This window comes from Myxocyprinus asiaticus, chromosome 30, assembly GCF_019703515.2.
Source record: "Myxocyprinus asiaticus isolate MX2 ecotype Aquarium Trade chromosome 30, UBuf_Myxa_2, whole genome shotgun sequence".
In the NCBI taxonomy this organism is placed as follows: Eukaryota; Metazoa; Chordata; class Actinopteri; order Cypriniformes; family Catostomidae; genus Myxocyprinus; species Myxocyprinus asiaticus.
In genome coordinates, this window is record NC_059373.1 from 7,266,878 (window position 1) to 7,284,830 (window position 17,953).

At 41.4% G+C, this 17,953-nt stretch overlaps 1 protein-coding gene across 1 annotated transcript in view; it reads right to left on the reverse strand.

Annotated features, from left to right (window-relative positions):
- The window catches only part of LOC127421087 (POU domain, class 2, transcription factor 2), a 69,355-nt gene that overhangs the window by 13,985 nt on the left and 37,417 nt on the right, over positions 1–17,953 (reverse strand). Inside the window, exons 3-6 of the mRNA XM_051663838.1 lie at positions 11,019–11,077; positions 10,509–10,543; positions 2,821–2,877; positions 475–588 (exon numbers count right to left, since the gene is read on the reverse strand). Coding sequence (XP_051519798.1) covers positions 475–588; positions 2,821–2,877; positions 10,509–10,543; positions 11,019–11,077 — 265 coding nt within the window. The remainder of the gene's footprint in view (positions 1–474; positions 589–2,820; positions 2,878–10,508; positions 10,544–11,018; positions 11,078–17,953) is intronic.

The following is a 17,953-nucleotide window of genomic DNA, read 5'->3' on the forward strand; positions in this document are numbered from 1 at the left end:
TAGCGCAGAAGAAAGAGACAGACAATGATTTTTTGGTAAATAGTACGTGCATTTAATGTAAATTGGTTAAGTGCTCACAGAACAGATGTGTTTTTATGAACTAACATAAACTAACAATGAACAACTGTATTTTCATTGATTAACATTAACCAAGATAAATATATCCTGTAAAAAGATACTGTTCATTGTTAATTCATGACACCCAAGGCATTTACACTAACTAGAACCTTAGTGTAAAGTGTTACTGTTAAATCCATTAATGCCATTTTGTTGACTGCTACTTAAATCAAGTTAAAAATGATTTAAAAAGTTAAATCAGATTTGAAAAATTGGTCTTCAACTATCCCCATCAAAGATGTAAAATGTTTAGTTTTTAGTATGTTTGTCATTTGGCTTATATGTGTTTTTCCACATGTGAACCTGTCTTTGTGTGTGTGTGTGTGTGTGTGTGTGTGTGTGTGTGTGAGCACATACCCCAGCGAGCTGACTGCCTGCCAACATAAGTTGTGTGTGTGGTAGAGCAGGCTGAGCCGGAGGAGAAGGAGGGGCGTGAACACTGGCCATCTCTACGGCTTCCTCTGCTTTCACCTAAAACATACATATTTTATATAAATACATACAGTAAATACATTCAAATATACAACAACAATAACACAAACACTAATCTCTTCATATATATGTTAGAGCAGTTTTTTTACATTGCTTAAACACTAATAATGTAACACACGATCCTCTGCACATACACACACATATACCCAGTCACATACACTTACAGTAAAAAAACAATATGAAACACACAAGACTAATACCATAATACTCTAAAGTATACTTAATACACCAAAAACAAAAACAAAAAACTTAAAGGTGCAATATGTAACATTTTTAATGTAATATTCGCCTTTTGTTGCCAATGTGTGAACGGCTTGTAACGCAGCTTAAAAAATGAGCCCTTCCTGGACTTCCTAGGTTGCCTATTAAAGCCTGTAGACTGATTTTCATGCGAAGGGAGCGGGTCGCTTTTGTCAGGAAAATCCAAAGGATGTGACGTTTTGCGCGCTCCCGAGAGCCTTGCCTCAGTGCTTCCTTATTTAACAGTGTCAACAGACAGTCTTCAACACTAGGTAACGTTATCTTAGAGATGGAATCCAGCAAACGGCCGGCTCCAAACACAACACCGACTCCTACACAAACTCAGAGTAAGCCAAAAAAAAAAAAACATTTATTTACTGAATCCCGTCTGGCTAAGCGGGAACGTGGTCGTGGTCGAGCGAAAACTAGAGTGAACATCGGCAGGACATTTGATTCCTGGAGGGACCTTCGTTCGGTTTTGGGGATCAAAACCGACCCTGAAGAATTGGCGTTCCTCTTATTGGACAGGTAAGCTTACATAACTGCAAAGCATGTGAAATATAGTGCCATAAGGATTGATCTGTGTAATTTTAGCTAACTTGATCTTGCCTGCAAACGCTGACGAATTGCAAGCTACCTTGCTTTGTAACTTTTAGATCATTTCAACGATCTTCTCTTTATACTAAAAGTCAGGTTAATGTCAATGTTAATCTGTAATTTTTCAGCAAGGTAAACTATAATAACACATGAAATGAATGCTAGACAATGTTCAAGATAATGCAAAAAGCTCCATTCGTTAGTGTAACGTAACTTGGTTATACAGAAAATATATACAATCTATTATTATAAAACAACAGCGCATCGATATATCAAAATGACAGTTGCGATGGAATCACATCAATACTGAATTGTGTCAACATATTTATAATGTACAGTCTATTTTATAAACAGCTACTGTCATCATCCACCAAATTTAGCTAACAGCTATTGATAAAGCTAGCTAGCTAGCTAACGCCGACATAGGCTATCGTATATATGCAGTCAATGTATCATGCAAAGAAAAGTGATTACTTCAAACGCATAGTCAGACCTATATCCACACTTTGTTTTAGCCCTGTTCCAGCACCGGAGAGTCAAATACAATATACAGTCTCAAAGTTTGTAGTAAAACAATCATAACTGTGTAATTTTAATTATGCTACATTATCTGTCATCATGATGCCGGTGAATCACATTCAGTCTCTTTGTTTTTGTTATGCTCGCTCACGTCCCTATAGAGTGTGTGCACGCGCGATCATGAGCAACAGGCTGCAGTTCACTTAACGGCCACAGGTGTCATTAATAACAAAGGTTTCTGAATCTTACATACTGCACCTTTACTTAACAGTTCACGCACTTTCATGAAACACCACAAATAAAACTGTACTGTAATACAGTATTAAACAAATATTAATAAACATTATTATTATAATACACTTTTTGCACTGGTACACCAAGTTTGATACTAACATGCAAATACAGTAGGCCAATGCCATTACTAAATGTCAACGGCCGACTATGCCAACTAGACCTTGTCTCGCACAAAATTCATAAATAAACTCACATACTTGAACTTACTCTCAGGTTCAGGTGAAGAGCAGCAGTTTTCGTTTAGTTATGTAAATATCCAGTTCAGCACACGTAACTGAAGCGTCAGCTGTCCTGCTCTCATCTGTCTCTCACCTTTATTTTTCATTACTGATTGATCAGTCTCTATATACCTTTTAAACATCATAGCTCTCTCTCACTCTCTCTCTTTCCCTTGCACCTGTATCTTGTCTGGCATCTAGTTCGGAATGCAGCTCAAAGGACCGAAGAATTCTCATTTGCATATTGCTAATTTAACATGGAACTACCTTAGGGCATCCATGTTAGTAAATAAGGACAGAATGAAGGAATAAAAAATAAAAATAAAAAAACATGCAAACACACCTTTATGTTGCTGGGGGCAGGAGACAGGCAGAAAGGACTTGTTTTTATTGGCTGGGTCTGATTAGGAACAAAATATTGATTAAACAGATAGAGATTTACTGTTACTGAGATTTACCACCAAAAGTGTTTGGACACTTAAGCCACACTTAAAAAAGTAATTGCACATATAACAAAATGTCAAACCATGTGGCATTTATTTCAAGAAAAGATAGCACCAGCAGATTTCAAACAAAATATTTAAAAACAGAAGCATTTTAGTATGATGATACTGATTAAAATTAAAACAAAGTATTTGGAAACCAGACAGATCTCATGTAAATTCTTTGATTGTTGCAACATTTTTGCACAATGATATTACGTGATTCATTACACGTATCGCGGCAGTTCTAAGGTTAAATTTCCACTGTGTGGTGCTGAAAGTGAGTTAAAATTTCTCCCAAATTGATGAGTTTTTTAAAGTTTATGCTCGAGTTTTTAAATCAACAAAACCTTCCTCCCTACCCTCAACCTTAAACCTCCAAGACATTGACATACTTCACAATGGCCCTTATTGATGAAACAATATGTTCAATATAGATATGTGAAATAAGGTCTGTTTTGTGTAATTATAGTTGCCCATTTTTATTATTATCATTAGTAGGACTGTCAATTACAATTTTCGAATTGATCAAATTAATGAATTCCTCAAATAACAATGACTAAACGTATTACGATTATAAATAATTATAACTATAACATATTATAAAAATAATTTAGATAGCTAAAATGCATTACATTATTGTGGCAGATGAGTAAACGTCACGGTTACTTGCGTAACCTCCATTCCCTAATGCAGGGAACGAGACGTTGTGTTGATGTAGTGACACTAGGGGTCACTCTTGGGAACCCCCGGACATACGGGTATAAAAGGAGCTGGTATGCAACCACTCATTCAGGTTTTATGCTGAGGAGCCGAGACAAGGTCCGGCCATTTCAGCGGGTAGTTCAGCGTTGTGGCAGGAGGGACACAACGTCTCGTTCCCTCCATCAGGGAACGGAGGTTATGCAAGTAACCATGACGTTCCCTATCTGTCACTCACTCGACGCTGTGTCGATGTAGTGACACTAGGGGTCCCTATACAAAACGCCGCAACTGGCTGAACTGAGTTACGTGAACTGGCGGTGTGTGACGGGCAGACAACTGTGTGCCTCGTAGCCAGCGCACCAGGCTGACACGTAACCTCCCCCAACATAGTTATGAGTGTCGAACGGCCCTTTGGGGACAAGTCGACTACCCAAAAGATAGAGACAGGCTAGCCCAGTTGTGGCCTCTTTTCCCCTTCTTTTTTTCACTCCCTAAAAAAAAAAGGGGGATTATCCGACTGGGCCACGACGAGGATACCGCGGAGACCAAGCCTCGCCCAGAGAGAGGGGGGAATATTTAAGTGGAAAATACATCACATGGTCTTGCCGATCATGTGGAGAATCTCATGGTAGATCCTACCCAACGGGGGAGGAGCTACTACAAACATGGAGACTGTGGCAGAGGGGGCTCTGCCCAAGGAAGACGCAGTTTGCCAACAGGGAAAGGAATTAGCGGAAGACATACATCGCATGGGGTTAAATCAAATCACTTTTATGGTCACACAACCATATACACAAGTGCAATAGTGTGTGAAATTCTTGGGTGCAGTTCCGAGCAACATAGTAGTCGTGACAGTGATGAGACATATACCAATTTACAATAAACATCAGATTTAAAATATAATATACACATAATTACACATAACACAATATACAAATAATAACATACAATGTACAGTATACCAAAAGTCTGATTGCTTGGGGGAAGAAACTGTCATGTAGTCGGCTGGTGCGGGTCCTGATGCTGCGATACTGCCTGCCTGATGGTAGCAGTGAGAACAGCCCATGGCTCAGGTGGCTGGAGTCTCTGGTGATCCTCTGAGCTTTTTTCACACACCGCCTGGTATATATGTCCTGGAGGGAGGGAAGCTCACCTCCGATGATGTGTCTGGAAGTTCGCACCACCCTTTGCAGGGCTTTGCGGTTGCGGGCGGTGCTATTGCCGTACCAGGCGGAGATGCAGCCAGTCAGGATGCTCTCTACAGTGCTGGTGTAGAACCGTGTGAGGATGTGGCGGTTCATTCCAAACTTCCTCAGCCGTCTCAGGAAAAAGAGGCGCTGATGAGCCTTCTTCACAACGGCCTCAGTGTGGACCGACCATGTGAGTTCCTCAGTGATGTGGACACCCAGGAACTTGAAGCTGCTGACTCTCTCCACTGGTGCTCCATTGATGGTGATGGGGCTGTGTTCTCTTTCTCTTCTCCTGAAGTCCACCACAAGCTCCTTTGTCTTACTGACGTTGAGGGAGAGGTTGTGCTCCTGACACCAATGTGTCAGAGTGTGCACCTCCTCTCTGTAGGCTGTTTCATCATTGTCAATGATCAGACCTACCACCATTGTATCGTCAGCAAACTTAATGATGGCATTGGAGCTGTGTGTTGCCACACAGTCATGTATGTACAGGGAATACAGGAGTGGGCTGAAAGCACAGCCCTGCAGGGCTCCAGTGTTGAGGGTCAGTGATGAGGAGATGTTGCTGCCCATTCTAACCACCTGGCGTCTGCTTGACAGGAAGTCCTGGATCCAGCTGCACAGTGAGCTGTTTAAGCCAAGAGCTCGGAGTTTCTCATCAAGCTTGGAGGGCACTATGGTGTTGAATGCTGAGCTGTAGTCTACAAACAACATTCTCACATAAGAGTTCTTTTTTCCAGGTGGGAGAGTGCAGTGTGTATTGTAGATGCAATGGCATCATCAGTGAAGCGGTTGTTGTGGTAAGCAAACTGCAATGGATCCAGTGATGGAGGCAGCACAGAGCAGATGTAATCTCTGATTTGTCTCTCAAAGCATTTGCTGATGATGGGGGTCAGAGCAACAGGATGCCAGTCATTTAAGCAAGTGATTTTGGATTGCTTTGGAACAGGCACAATGGTGGACGTTTTAAAGCATGTGGGGGTCTACAGACAAAGAGAGGGAAAGGTTGAAAATGTTCGTAAAAACACCAGCCAATTGGTTCGCGCACGCTCTGATGACGCAGACCGGAATGCCGTCTGGACCCGTGGCTTTGCGGATATTCACCCGTTGGAAGGATCGGGTTACATCCGCTACAGAGACAGAGAGTGAACTAACCTCTGTAGCTTCGGTCGCGAGAGCTCTCTCCGTGAGGGCGGTGTTATCGGCAGGTGCTTCCTGTTTCAGTTTCTGCCTGTAAGCGGGCAGAAGCAGAATGGAAGAGTGGTCCGATTTGCCAAATGGTGGGCAGGGGAGGGATTTGTAGCCATCCCAGTAGGGAGAGTAGCAATGGTCCAAAACCCGGTTCCCTCGTATGTTAAAACTAATGTGTTGGTGGTATTGTGGTGCGACTGATTTGTGATTGGCTTTGTTAAAGTCCCCGGTCACAATGAATGCGGCCTCAGGGTGCGTGGTTTCCTGCTTGCTTATAATCCCATAAATTCCTTGAGTTCCCGGTCTGTGTCGGCATTTGGCGGGATGTACACAGCAGTGATAATGACCACTGTGAATTCCCTCGGTAGCCAGAATGGTCGACACAGAAGCATGAGAAATTCCAGATCAGGAGAGCAGAAAGACTTGACAGAATGTATGTTCCTCTGATCACACCAGGATTTGTTGATCATAAAACATACACCACCACCTCTGCTTTTACCTGAGAGGTCTTTCGCTCTGTCCGCTCGGTGCACGGAGAACACCGCGGGTTCAATGGCTGAGTCTGGAATCTCCGCAGACATCCAAGTTTCTGTAAGGCAGATAACGCAGCAGTCCCTCATCTCTCGTTGGAAAGAGATCTGTGCTCTCAGCTCACAGAGCTTGTTGTTCAGAGACTGAACATTTGCCAGTAGAATATTGGGTAGCAGGGGTCGATTTGTGCGACGTCTTACTCTGATAAGAACGCCGGCTCTGTTTCCCCTTTTTGTTCTGCATTTCCGCGGCCGGGCAGCCCAGACAAAGGGCCCAAACAGCGGGTCGGCATTGAGGAATTTGAAGTCCGGTTTACGGTGTGTAATTGCAGAACCAATGTCCAAAAGTGTTTGTCTGTTGTAGACAATAAGGCAGACAACATCCAAGACAAAAAACATAAGAATTGTAAACAAAACAAACAAAAAAACTACAATGTTGTGTCGGAGCTCGCAACACAGCAGCCATACTTGGTGCCATCTTGAGTCCAAATTTCCTTACAGGGAACCACCACATGCGGAGCACCTACCCCAGAACAGGGCTCTTAGTTAGCATGTGTACTGGGCCGGCAGCGAGTCTCTCCGGAAACTCGACTGCCACAGGGCTCGGAGGAAGTCAACCAGGGAACATAGTTTGTGAACACTACTGGGAATTAATGGCACACGTCTTCAGCTCAGAGGAGGTGAAATGCGCTATGTGCAAGCGATACACCCGGCCGGCTATCCCGCTCGTTTGTGAGGTGCGCTGTCAACGAGACTGAGTCCAACTCCAAACCGAGAAAAGAGATGCTCTGAACCGGGAGGAGCTTGCTCTTTTGCCAGTTGACCCGAAGCTCTAGTCGACTGAGGTTCGAGAGCACCAGGTCCCTGTGTGCACACAACACATCCCGAGAGCGAGCTAGGATTAGCCAACCGTCGGGATAGTTGAGGATGCGAATGCCCACTTCCCTTAGCGGGGCAAGGGCTGCCTCTGCAACCTTCGTGAAGACGCGAGGGAACAAGGACAGACCGAAAGGGAGGACCTTATACTGATACACCTGACCCTCGAATGCAAACCACAGGAAGGGTGTGTGTCGAGGTAGAATTGAGACGTGGAAGTACGCGTCCTTCAGGTCTACTGCCGCGAACCAATCTTGATGCCGGACACTCGCTAGAGTGTGTCTTTGTGTCAGCATCTAGGACAGGAGTCTGTGTAAAGCCCGGTTCAGTACTCGCAGCTCCAAGATTGGCCGCAACCCACCGCCTTTTTTCAGTACAATGAAGTAGGGGCTGTAAAACCCCTTCTTCATCTCGGCCGGAGGGACAATCTCGTCAGATGTACCGGCGGGTGGGGCCTCGCAGCGGGGCGGAGCCTGAGGTGCCACAGCATGTCATGGCCGTGCTGAGTTCAGGGACATCGAAGTACTTACCTGGCTCCTTGTGACCACCCCGGAACAGCCTGGGATGGGGAGGAAGAGGCCTGTCCTCGTGACCCGTGGAGACTGTCACATCGGGGGCGGATTTGTGCCACAGCTGGGCACTCAGGGGTGGGGAGACCGCGGCTGGAGCGCCAAACCTGCCAAATAGTGGTGGATGGTGGTCGTGGTGACGGCCGTGCACACTGGATCCATGACCCAGGGAACAAGGAAACCGCTCTTGCTGAACTCTTGCTTCGAAGCCTTTCGCGGGTTCTTGGCGGCCGCGAGACAGGTGGCGTCTGCTTCCTGCAGTGGGCTCCAGTCACCACAGGGGGACGCCCTTGGCGAAGAGCAGATGGGGTGTGGGATCTTGAGCCGTGCCGGGGCAGGATGTGCCGGATAACCTCCGTCTGCTGCTTCACCGCTGAGAACTGCTTGGCAAAGTCCTCAGTGTTGCCGGACTGGCCAACTTGGGAAATGGGGGCAGCAAGGAACCGTGCCTTGTCGGCCTCTCCCATCTCGACCAGGTTGAGCCAAAGGTGGCGCTCTTGGACCACCAAGGTGGACATCGCCCGCCTGAGAGACTGCGCTGTGACCTTCGTCGCCCGAAGAGCGAGGTTGGTCGACAAGCGCAGCTCCTGCAACAATCCCGGGGCGGAACTACCCTCGTGCAGTTCCTTTAGCGCCTTGGCAGACTTGCAGGAAAGCCATGGCGTGCAGGGCAGAGGCGGCTTGTCCAGCGGCACCGTAGGCCTTGGCCGTCAGAGACGACGTAAACCTACAGGCCTTGGACGGGAGCTTTGGACGCCTGTGCCAGGTGGCGGCGCTCTGCGGGCATAGGTGCACCGCGAGCGCCTTTATCCACCGGGAGAATTGCCAAAAAGCCCTTGGCCGCCCCACCATCGAGGATAGTGAGGGTGGGGAAGCTGAAAGGTCGGGACTGGGCAGTAAAAAGTGCCTCCCACGACCTTGTCAGCTCTTCATGCACTTCCGGGAAGAAAGGAACAGGGGCGGGGCATGGCTTTCAGTGGCGCTGCGAGCCCAGGAACCAATCATCGAGCCGCGAGGGTTCAGGGGAGAGCGGAGGGTTCCACTCTAACCCAACGCTTGCGGCTGCCCGGGAAAGCATTTTGTCATCTCCGTGTCAGCCTGTGACTGGGCGACCGCATCCAAAGGGAGGAGCCCAGCTGAGGCTTCCGCGTCCGACTGGACGAGCCCACTCTCCGATGCTGCGCTCGAGAGCTCATCGCATTTGCGGGCTCCGAATAAGAGGTCGAATTCGCCGTGAGACGAGCCAGCGGACTCATCCGGAAGCCCGATCGGAGCAGACGAGCATGCTCGGGAATGGGAGGTCCGCGGGGGATACTCGGCAGAGGCAGTCCCATTGGGGTCCCCAAATCGCCCTCAGTGCTAGCCGCGCTGGCCTCAAACCCGTAGGTAGAAGGACCGAGGCGGGGAGCCTCTGGGTTCCAGCAACAGCACAAGATGAGAAGGCATTCTTGCATTCAAACACTTGTTTTTCTAAGTTTCAAACTACGTTTGACTTAACACCAAAATCCCCCCAAAAAAACAAAAAAACAATGTCTTTATGACGCGATGCAAACAAAGTCCGGGACTTCAAGCGTGCGACTGACGCATTTGTAAATTTTTTACAAAAAAAATTGTATCCCCTTTTCTCTCCAATTTAGAATGCCCAATTCCCACTACTTAATAGGTCCTCATGGTGGCGCAGTTACTCACCTCAATCCAGGTGGTGGAGGACAAGTCCCAGTTGCCTCCGCTTCTGAGACGTCAATCCGCACCTCTTATCACATGGCTTGTTGTGCATGACACTGCGGAGACTCACAGCATGTAGACGCTCATGCTACTCTCGGCAATCCACGCACAACAAGCCATGTGATAAGAGGTGCGGATTGACGTCTCAGAAGCGGAGGCAACTGGGACTTGTCCTCCACCACCTGGATTGAGGTGAGTAACTGCGCCACCATGAGGACCTATTAAGTAGTGGGAATTGGGCATTCTAAATTGGAGAGAAAAGGGGATACAATTTTTTTTGTAAAAAATTTACAAATGCGTCAGTCGCACGCTTGAAGTCCCGGACTTTGTTTGCATCGCGTCATAAAGACATTGTTTTTTTGTTTTTTTGGGGGGATTTTGGTGTTAAGTCAAACGTAGTTTGAAACTTAGAAAAACAAGTGTTTGAATGCAAGAATGCCTTCTCATCTTGTGCTGTTGCTGGTGTCAAGCAAGCCTGAGTGTGTTTTGTTGCCTGTACAGCTGCTTGTTGCCTTCACAGCAGGAGTTTCGCTTACTGCCCCCTGCTGAAAACATGTGGTGCTTCAAGCATAAATTACGATGGTAGGAATATTCTTTAGTACGGTTCGGGAACATGATTAATTGCGTGCATTTTTTAACACAATATTTTTATATAATTCATCGCACTGAATTAACACATTAACTCGACAGCCCAAATTATTATTATTGAACTCATTTATTGACCTCAATATCTCATATAAAATTTGTAGTGAAAGATGTTTACCTGATCACTGGCCTCAGGACTGTTCCTCTCAGAGTCTGTAAAAACACACATACACAAACACAAACACAAACACACACACATAAGCACACATCAGGTCAGAGTAGTGCCTCAGGCTCCGGTCCTCACATCAACAAAGCGTGGTCTGGTAAGCCAGAGGCATTGCATTATTGGAATACCATTGAGCGTTTAACCTGGGTAAGTATATGCTGGTGTGTGTGTGTCTGTGTGGATCAGATTGGCGCCACGGCTGACTAAAGGGTTCTGTGAGAGTGTGATTCAGATAAAGTGGAAAATGTGAGAATCGTGACAAAACCGAATCACACACTCACAAACACATCTAGGAATATACATGAATCATTTTGGTGGGGGCGATAAAACATGAAAAGTGAATGTCTACCACATTATCACTTAATATATTGTACTAATGTCAAAGTGTTCTACCGTAAATACACCTTCAATAGTGTGAGGCTCCATAAAGACACATATTCATGTTGAAATAATCATTTTTACCTGTACTGTCCACTGGAAGCTCAGTCCCCATCCTGTCATCCTCTACGGATTTAGACATCCTGTTATCTGAAAAAAAAAAAAGAGAGAAACTGCTTGAAGACAATTTTTACAATATTAGTTATTACCCTAATGTAAAGTAGTCTATATGTATTTAATCTACTATGTTGACTGAAAATTTTTATAACAGATATATAATTTATCAATCATTCCTTTAATTGTATCTTACTATATACAGTAAGAGGGTAGTTGATAGAAACGGCCATGAACTTTTTTTGTTCAACAGAAAGATTTGACTTAAAAAACTTATATTAATGTGTAAGGAAAAGTGAACATTTCAGGTGCTGTAACTGGTCACTGTTTCTTTTAATTCTTTCATTTTTAATCACCTGCTTTTTATTGCAGTTCACTTAAACAGTCTATAAATTAACATGAGGTCATAAAATGGCATGTACAATGATTACATAAGAAAAATATGTTTCATAAAAATTGTTTTAGATGACGTATAGCATGTGATCTACCCTCAAAATACATTACAAAGACATTCAAATTAGCTAGTAATAAGGATGATTTCATTGAATAATTATTGAAATTATCATGGCAGTTTAATCCACAATTTCACCAATAGCTATCTAACATTATTTAAAATTTTGGTATTGCTACATCCATGATTCATCTTTCATGTGATGAAAAATTATATAATACATGAATAAAATTCCATCCAAGTTGTTATAATTACATCAAAGCCTCTAATCAATGAAACAACACATTAGTTGCAAAAGTATTCTGCGTGCAGCTTGACTGTTCCATCCGTCTTTCCTTTGTCCTTTACTTTTCTATTTCATTCTGTTTTTGTCCTGTTTGACACTCACTTCATCCTAATACAGCACCTGCGCCTCCCAGAGAGCAGCAGGGACAGAGGGGCATGTCCCATCCTGCACAGCATCATTCATATAGATATACACTCACGTACACACAAACAAACGTGTACACACAGCCAATAGCTGTTAATGCAGACAGGAGAGGATTTCATCCCGTGAGAGCACGTGTTGCACTTCACAGGAGGATGAGCTTTTCTCATCCTTACTCAGGGTGAAATTGATGGCCACCTTGGGCCATCTACACGGCCATTTTCAAGAACAAATACATTTTCCTTTCCAGTTCTCTGATTGTTATATTAGGTCATATTACATGGCTAGACTGTACTTATGAACATCAAATCTACTGATCAAATCTAAGATTCATTTTATGGACGCAATCAAGCCAGTTTGGAAAGGAAGATTGTAAACACAGAACAGAATGTAAACACAAAGTTAAAAGGCATTCCTATAAACAACTTTGATTTAATCTTTATTAACAACTAAACAACATTTATTATACAAATATTAATCACTCTAAATGAACGTGTACATATAACCGGTCACACATTTCAACAAGGTTCTTTCATTTACAAGAGTAAATTAATTTAATATCATAAACTAACAACAAACAATATGTTTACAGCCTTTAATATTCATGGTTAGTGTTCATTTATTTAATTTATGAAAATACAGTTATTCATTGTTAGTTCATGTTAGTTCATAATGCATTAACTAGTGTTAACATACAACTTTTCATTTAAAAATTGTATTAGTAAATGTTGAAACTAGAATTAACCAATATTAATAAGTGCTGTAAAAGTATTGTTCATTGTTAGTTTATTTTAACTAATGCAGATAGCTAATGTTAACTAATACAACCTTATTGTAAAGTGTTACCATTTCATTTATATTTACTTCTTAAGTCTTATAAGGAACAAACTTACTTAAATTAGACATTCAAAAGAGAAACCTCAGCACTCACAATATTAAAAAATCTCTAAACATAATCTATCTGAACATTAATACGTAATGACTTAAATGTGATTTAAAAATAATAATTAAAAAAAGGAATGAGCGATTGCTATAATCGAGTCTATCTCAACTCTTTTACTAAACTTTTACTACACAAACAACAACAACAACAACAAAAAAACACTGACCTATCCTCAAGAATCATGCACAGAAATCAAAAAAGTAATCTGATATTAAAGTCTAGCCTATTTCAATAGGCTGCCATGTTTTCATTAAGTATTTTGCAATCAGATATCGCAGGTCGGTGTGTTTGTGACTCACCGGAATATTTCAGAACTCCTTCTGTCTTCGAATCACTCAATGAGAACAGCTCCTTCACTCTATATCCCGCTATTGTGACTGTGGGTGCCGTTTTAGTGGTTCACTAATTTCACTTGCTTTAGACACAAGGAGGCAAACTCAAGTTAAAGCCACTTTCCAACCGAGGCAAACGAAACCTCCATCCTCTGCCACCCACTGCACTCGACTGAGTTACTAAATTAAGATGAATTACTCATTGATATTGAATGAGTTGAAATTAAAGAAAAGATTGATCACCCGTTTCCAGATAGTCACATTGGTGAGACGAACTATCAATTTCAAGTGTAAGCACACTGTAAAATTACAGTCGACATGCCATAGATTTGCTCTTTCATGGTGCAAAGCCACGAAAAGGCCTGTGAGGTACGAATATGACGTGTTGGGTGCATAAAAGTGTCTCACACTTCCTTCATCGGTGTGTTTGACTAAAGACTACCCTTCACTCTTAAAAATAAGGATTCCAATTAGATCTAAAAAGGGGTTTACAGCTTGATGCCACAGCAGAACATTTTTAAAGTTCTAAAAACACCTTTTTAATCTACAGTTCTTTAGAAAACTAGTGCTTTAAAGAACCCTAAATTCAATATGCTGATCTGAGGAAACTGTAATGTAAATATGGCTATGTAATAGGCTTAAGAATGTTCGATTTTTAAAGAAAATAATAATAATAATAAATAATAAAACAAAGGAATCAAATAAAATGAATAAATCAATTAAGTAAAATAATAACAATTCTTGATAAGTAGAGGGTTTTTTGTTGAAAAGAAGGTGTTGCAAAGAACCATTGAAGAATGTTTTTATATTTATTTGTTTATATTTTAAAAGAGTTAAGCATGATCCAAGATTTATAGAGGCTGTAATAAATCAGCCAGTAAGCGAATAAATAGATAGACATGAATAAAGATGCTCAATGTTGATGTTTTACGAAGCAGGACTGTTCATCTGTCTATATCTTGACTTTATAACCTCAACGTAAAAACCTTAACTTTCTAAGGTTACGATACTCTTGACACTTCACAAAATCAGAGGTTGCATTTAACACTTAAAATCATCTATATGTTCTAAAAAATTTAAACATTTTTCATTTTAAGGAGCACATTTCCAATTTGGCGAGATTATTCAATATAGGCCATTCAATTTTAAGAGCTTACATGTCTCTTAAAGACTCTTCATATTTTATCCATCGATAAATAATGATCTGCATTTGCATATTATTTATTTTAATATGCTATAGAGACATTTTACAACATAGTTAAGCTCACTTAAAGCCTGCAATAACTTTCTTCAGTGTTTGTAATGACTGATCTCGTGTTTTCTAGTACACAATAAACATGACTAATTTACCGAAACCTTAATAATTCCCATCGCACACTGTAAAATCTACATTGGAAATATCACTCTCTTCACACCATTATAAAAGAGTGTGAAAAACGTGAAGGTTTTGTCCCATGCCAACTCCTGTGTGTCACTATTACCCACAAAACTCTTTGCTGTGTGAGTCAGTCTAGTGTCATCCCCATTTCCTGTTTAAACTTGTGGTCTTCCACGCACTTTTATCACAGAGAGAGAGAGAGTGAGCGATGCGAGTGAGAAATATTCTTGGAAATACTCAATCAATCAGCATCAGTTGCATCTTTTTAAAGGCTGTCGGAGGGAAACGAACTGAGAGCCTTTGAATACCCTTATTTTATAACTGTGAATGACAAAACTGATCACAAAGTGCACATAAAAAGTAACTAATGTTATGAATACGAATGCATACATTACATTATTATATAATTACGTATATGTGTTTTATCCAAATTATTTTTTGGAAAAGAATGCCATAATGAAGCCCCCCTCCCCAAAAAAAGGGTGGTGCCTAAAATAAATTAAATTATCTAAGGGTTATTTTGAAGGAAGAACTGAACAGTTTTTAGTAATAATTACAGAAAACGCACTCAAGGAGCACATCCCTTTTTATGATTGTGTAAATCCCCCTACATCCTGCACACAGCAATACAGCCATGCACATATATTATTATTATTATTATTATTATTATTTCATTTGAGTGATTTTTATTTATTACTTACATTATTAGTTTTCTGGTAATAGACAGTGGAATATACAGTAAGTAATGTTAATAATACAGTGGATGTTTAATGTTTTTAATGCCTAATGTAATTAACATTATTATAAATGTATACTGTTCTACACACTCTTTATTAAAACATTTGTAAAATGAGTTTTAATGTAATTATTGCATGCTTTCATATTAATACAAAATAAAAGAGGTACAATGGTAACAGATTTGTTTACGGTGTGGTTTATTTTACTATATTTTAAAAGGATAAATTACCTAAAAATATTAACCAACTTATGCGATTAAATTAGCATTCCTAACCCGTTATAACCCAAATAAATAACCCGTTGTGCTGGGTTAAAATGAACAGGCCAGCTTGTTGGGTTGCTTTTAATCCAGCATTTTTTTTAGAGTGTAGATGTGTAGCAACAATCAAATAATTAAATAATAAGAAAAAACTGAACTGAACAGAGTAAACGCTTAGGTTGTGAGTCCAACATTTTTTGCTGCAGATGGTCAAGGCTTCACAAATGGTCTTTTTTTAAAAAAAAATTTAAATGAAGTCATACACTAACGCAAATGCAGACACAGCAGAAAAGAGCAAAACTGTCACACTGAACTGATTATAACAAAGTTTAAACTTGGATATCCTCATACAAACACATTAAATAAAACATAGGATAGGTTAATACACAACACACACACTAATTTTCAAACACTGATTATCTCAAATATATCTCATACACTCTTCTATGTAAAAAAAAAAAAAAAAAGCAACAGGACCTGTACATATTATTAGCATATACCACAATGAACCAACATAAATTACACCTATTTTAAACACTCACACACACACACACACAAACTTGTTTTTATATAATTGTGGGGACTCTCCATAGACTTCCATGCATTTTATGAATTTTATACAGATCTAGCAATAATTTCTACAATAATAAATCTCCTAACCCTAAACCTAACCCTCACAGAAACCTTTTTGCACTTTTACATTTTCAAAAAAACATCGTTTAGTATGTTTAATATGCCATTTCCCTCGAGGGGGCCGCTGGCTGGACCCCATAATGTAGGTGATCTCAGGTTTTACTATCCTTGTGGGGACATTTGGTCTCCACAATGTAGTATAAACATTTATACACACACGCACACACACACACACACACACACACACACACGCTGGTGCAGCTATCATTATGAGGACTCTCCATTGACATAATTTTTATACTGTACAAACTATAGATTCTATCCCCTAACCCTAACCCTACCCCTAAACCTAACCCTCACAAAAAACGTTCTGCATTTTTACATTTTCAATAAAACATCGTTTAGTATGTTTTTTAAGTGATTTGAACTATGGGGACACTAGAAATGTCCTCATAAACCACATTTATAGCATAATACCCTTGTAATTACCAGTTTATAACCTAAAAAAAGTCCTCGTAAACCACTTAAACCTGCCCACCCACACACACACACACACACACACACACACACACACACACACACACACACACACACACACACACAAATATTCAAGTCTCTTGCATTCCTGAAGAGAGTTGCTCCTGACATTTCATTACTTTTGCCCCTAGTCCAGTTAGTTTTGATGTCCTCTCATTAGCAGAGTCTGTTAGTGAAGGGGAAGCTAATTAATGTTGAGGCCCCCTCTCGAGAGATAATTAGAGCGAAGGAGAGTGAGAAAGAGAGAGAGTGAGAGAGAGAGAGAGAGAGAGAGAGAGAGAGAGAGAGAGAGACTGACTTACCTGGAATTCAGACATTTCACCATTGCCGCCATTTTATAAATAAACCTCAGCCTTCTGTCTGCTGTCTCTCAGGTTTATCAGTGTACAGAAAAGACGTCAGTCCACTTTCACATTGCCCTAACAAGATGACCAATCCCTGCTTGTGCAAATTTCAGGGCGAATATTCATATAATATCAGAATCTATTCTAAACTCAATAGAAGGCTTCTGACCCAAACTTCTGGCATGACAAGTGCTCTTATCTAAAATTAATATCACATAAAGAGAGAATGAGAATGAATGAGAGAGATGCGTTAAAAGAGGTGACAGTACATACAGTCACTCTCTCCTAATTTCCCTCCCACCCACATTTTCTCCACCTCAAACACCGCTGTCTTTCACCTCTTTGTACCTCCTCTGACATCCTTTGAACGCAGGTACGAGAGAACAAAAACAAAAAAGGAAAGTGTTATTGAAGACAAACACAGACAAGGTAGAACAGATGGGTTTATTGTGGGCTGGTTTGAAGTGGTGTTTCTCAATAATTGAAAAGAGTAAGGGGGCAGAGTAAGAGTGAATGAGAGAGAGATAGGTAGAGAGAGGGAGATAGTCATAAGAAAGTGCTAGGGTGGCTGGAAAGTGCTCATCACATTAAGTAAAAACAAGTAGCCTGTATTTCACTCTCGTTCTTCCCTCTCTTCACACGCCTCTCTTTTCCACTGCTCGTCCATAAAGCGCTGAAATGACTCCGTCTGCCCAGCTAAAATGAAACTGCAATAGCGGGACTGAACCACAAGGGGGAAGCAACGCCTTTAATGTCTCATATGAAATCAGCTTTACGCTGCAAGGGCTGCTTCATTGAATTATGGTCGATTGCTTTATTTCTTTCCAACTTTGGACTTTTTCGGGTCATGTTTATTTTACATT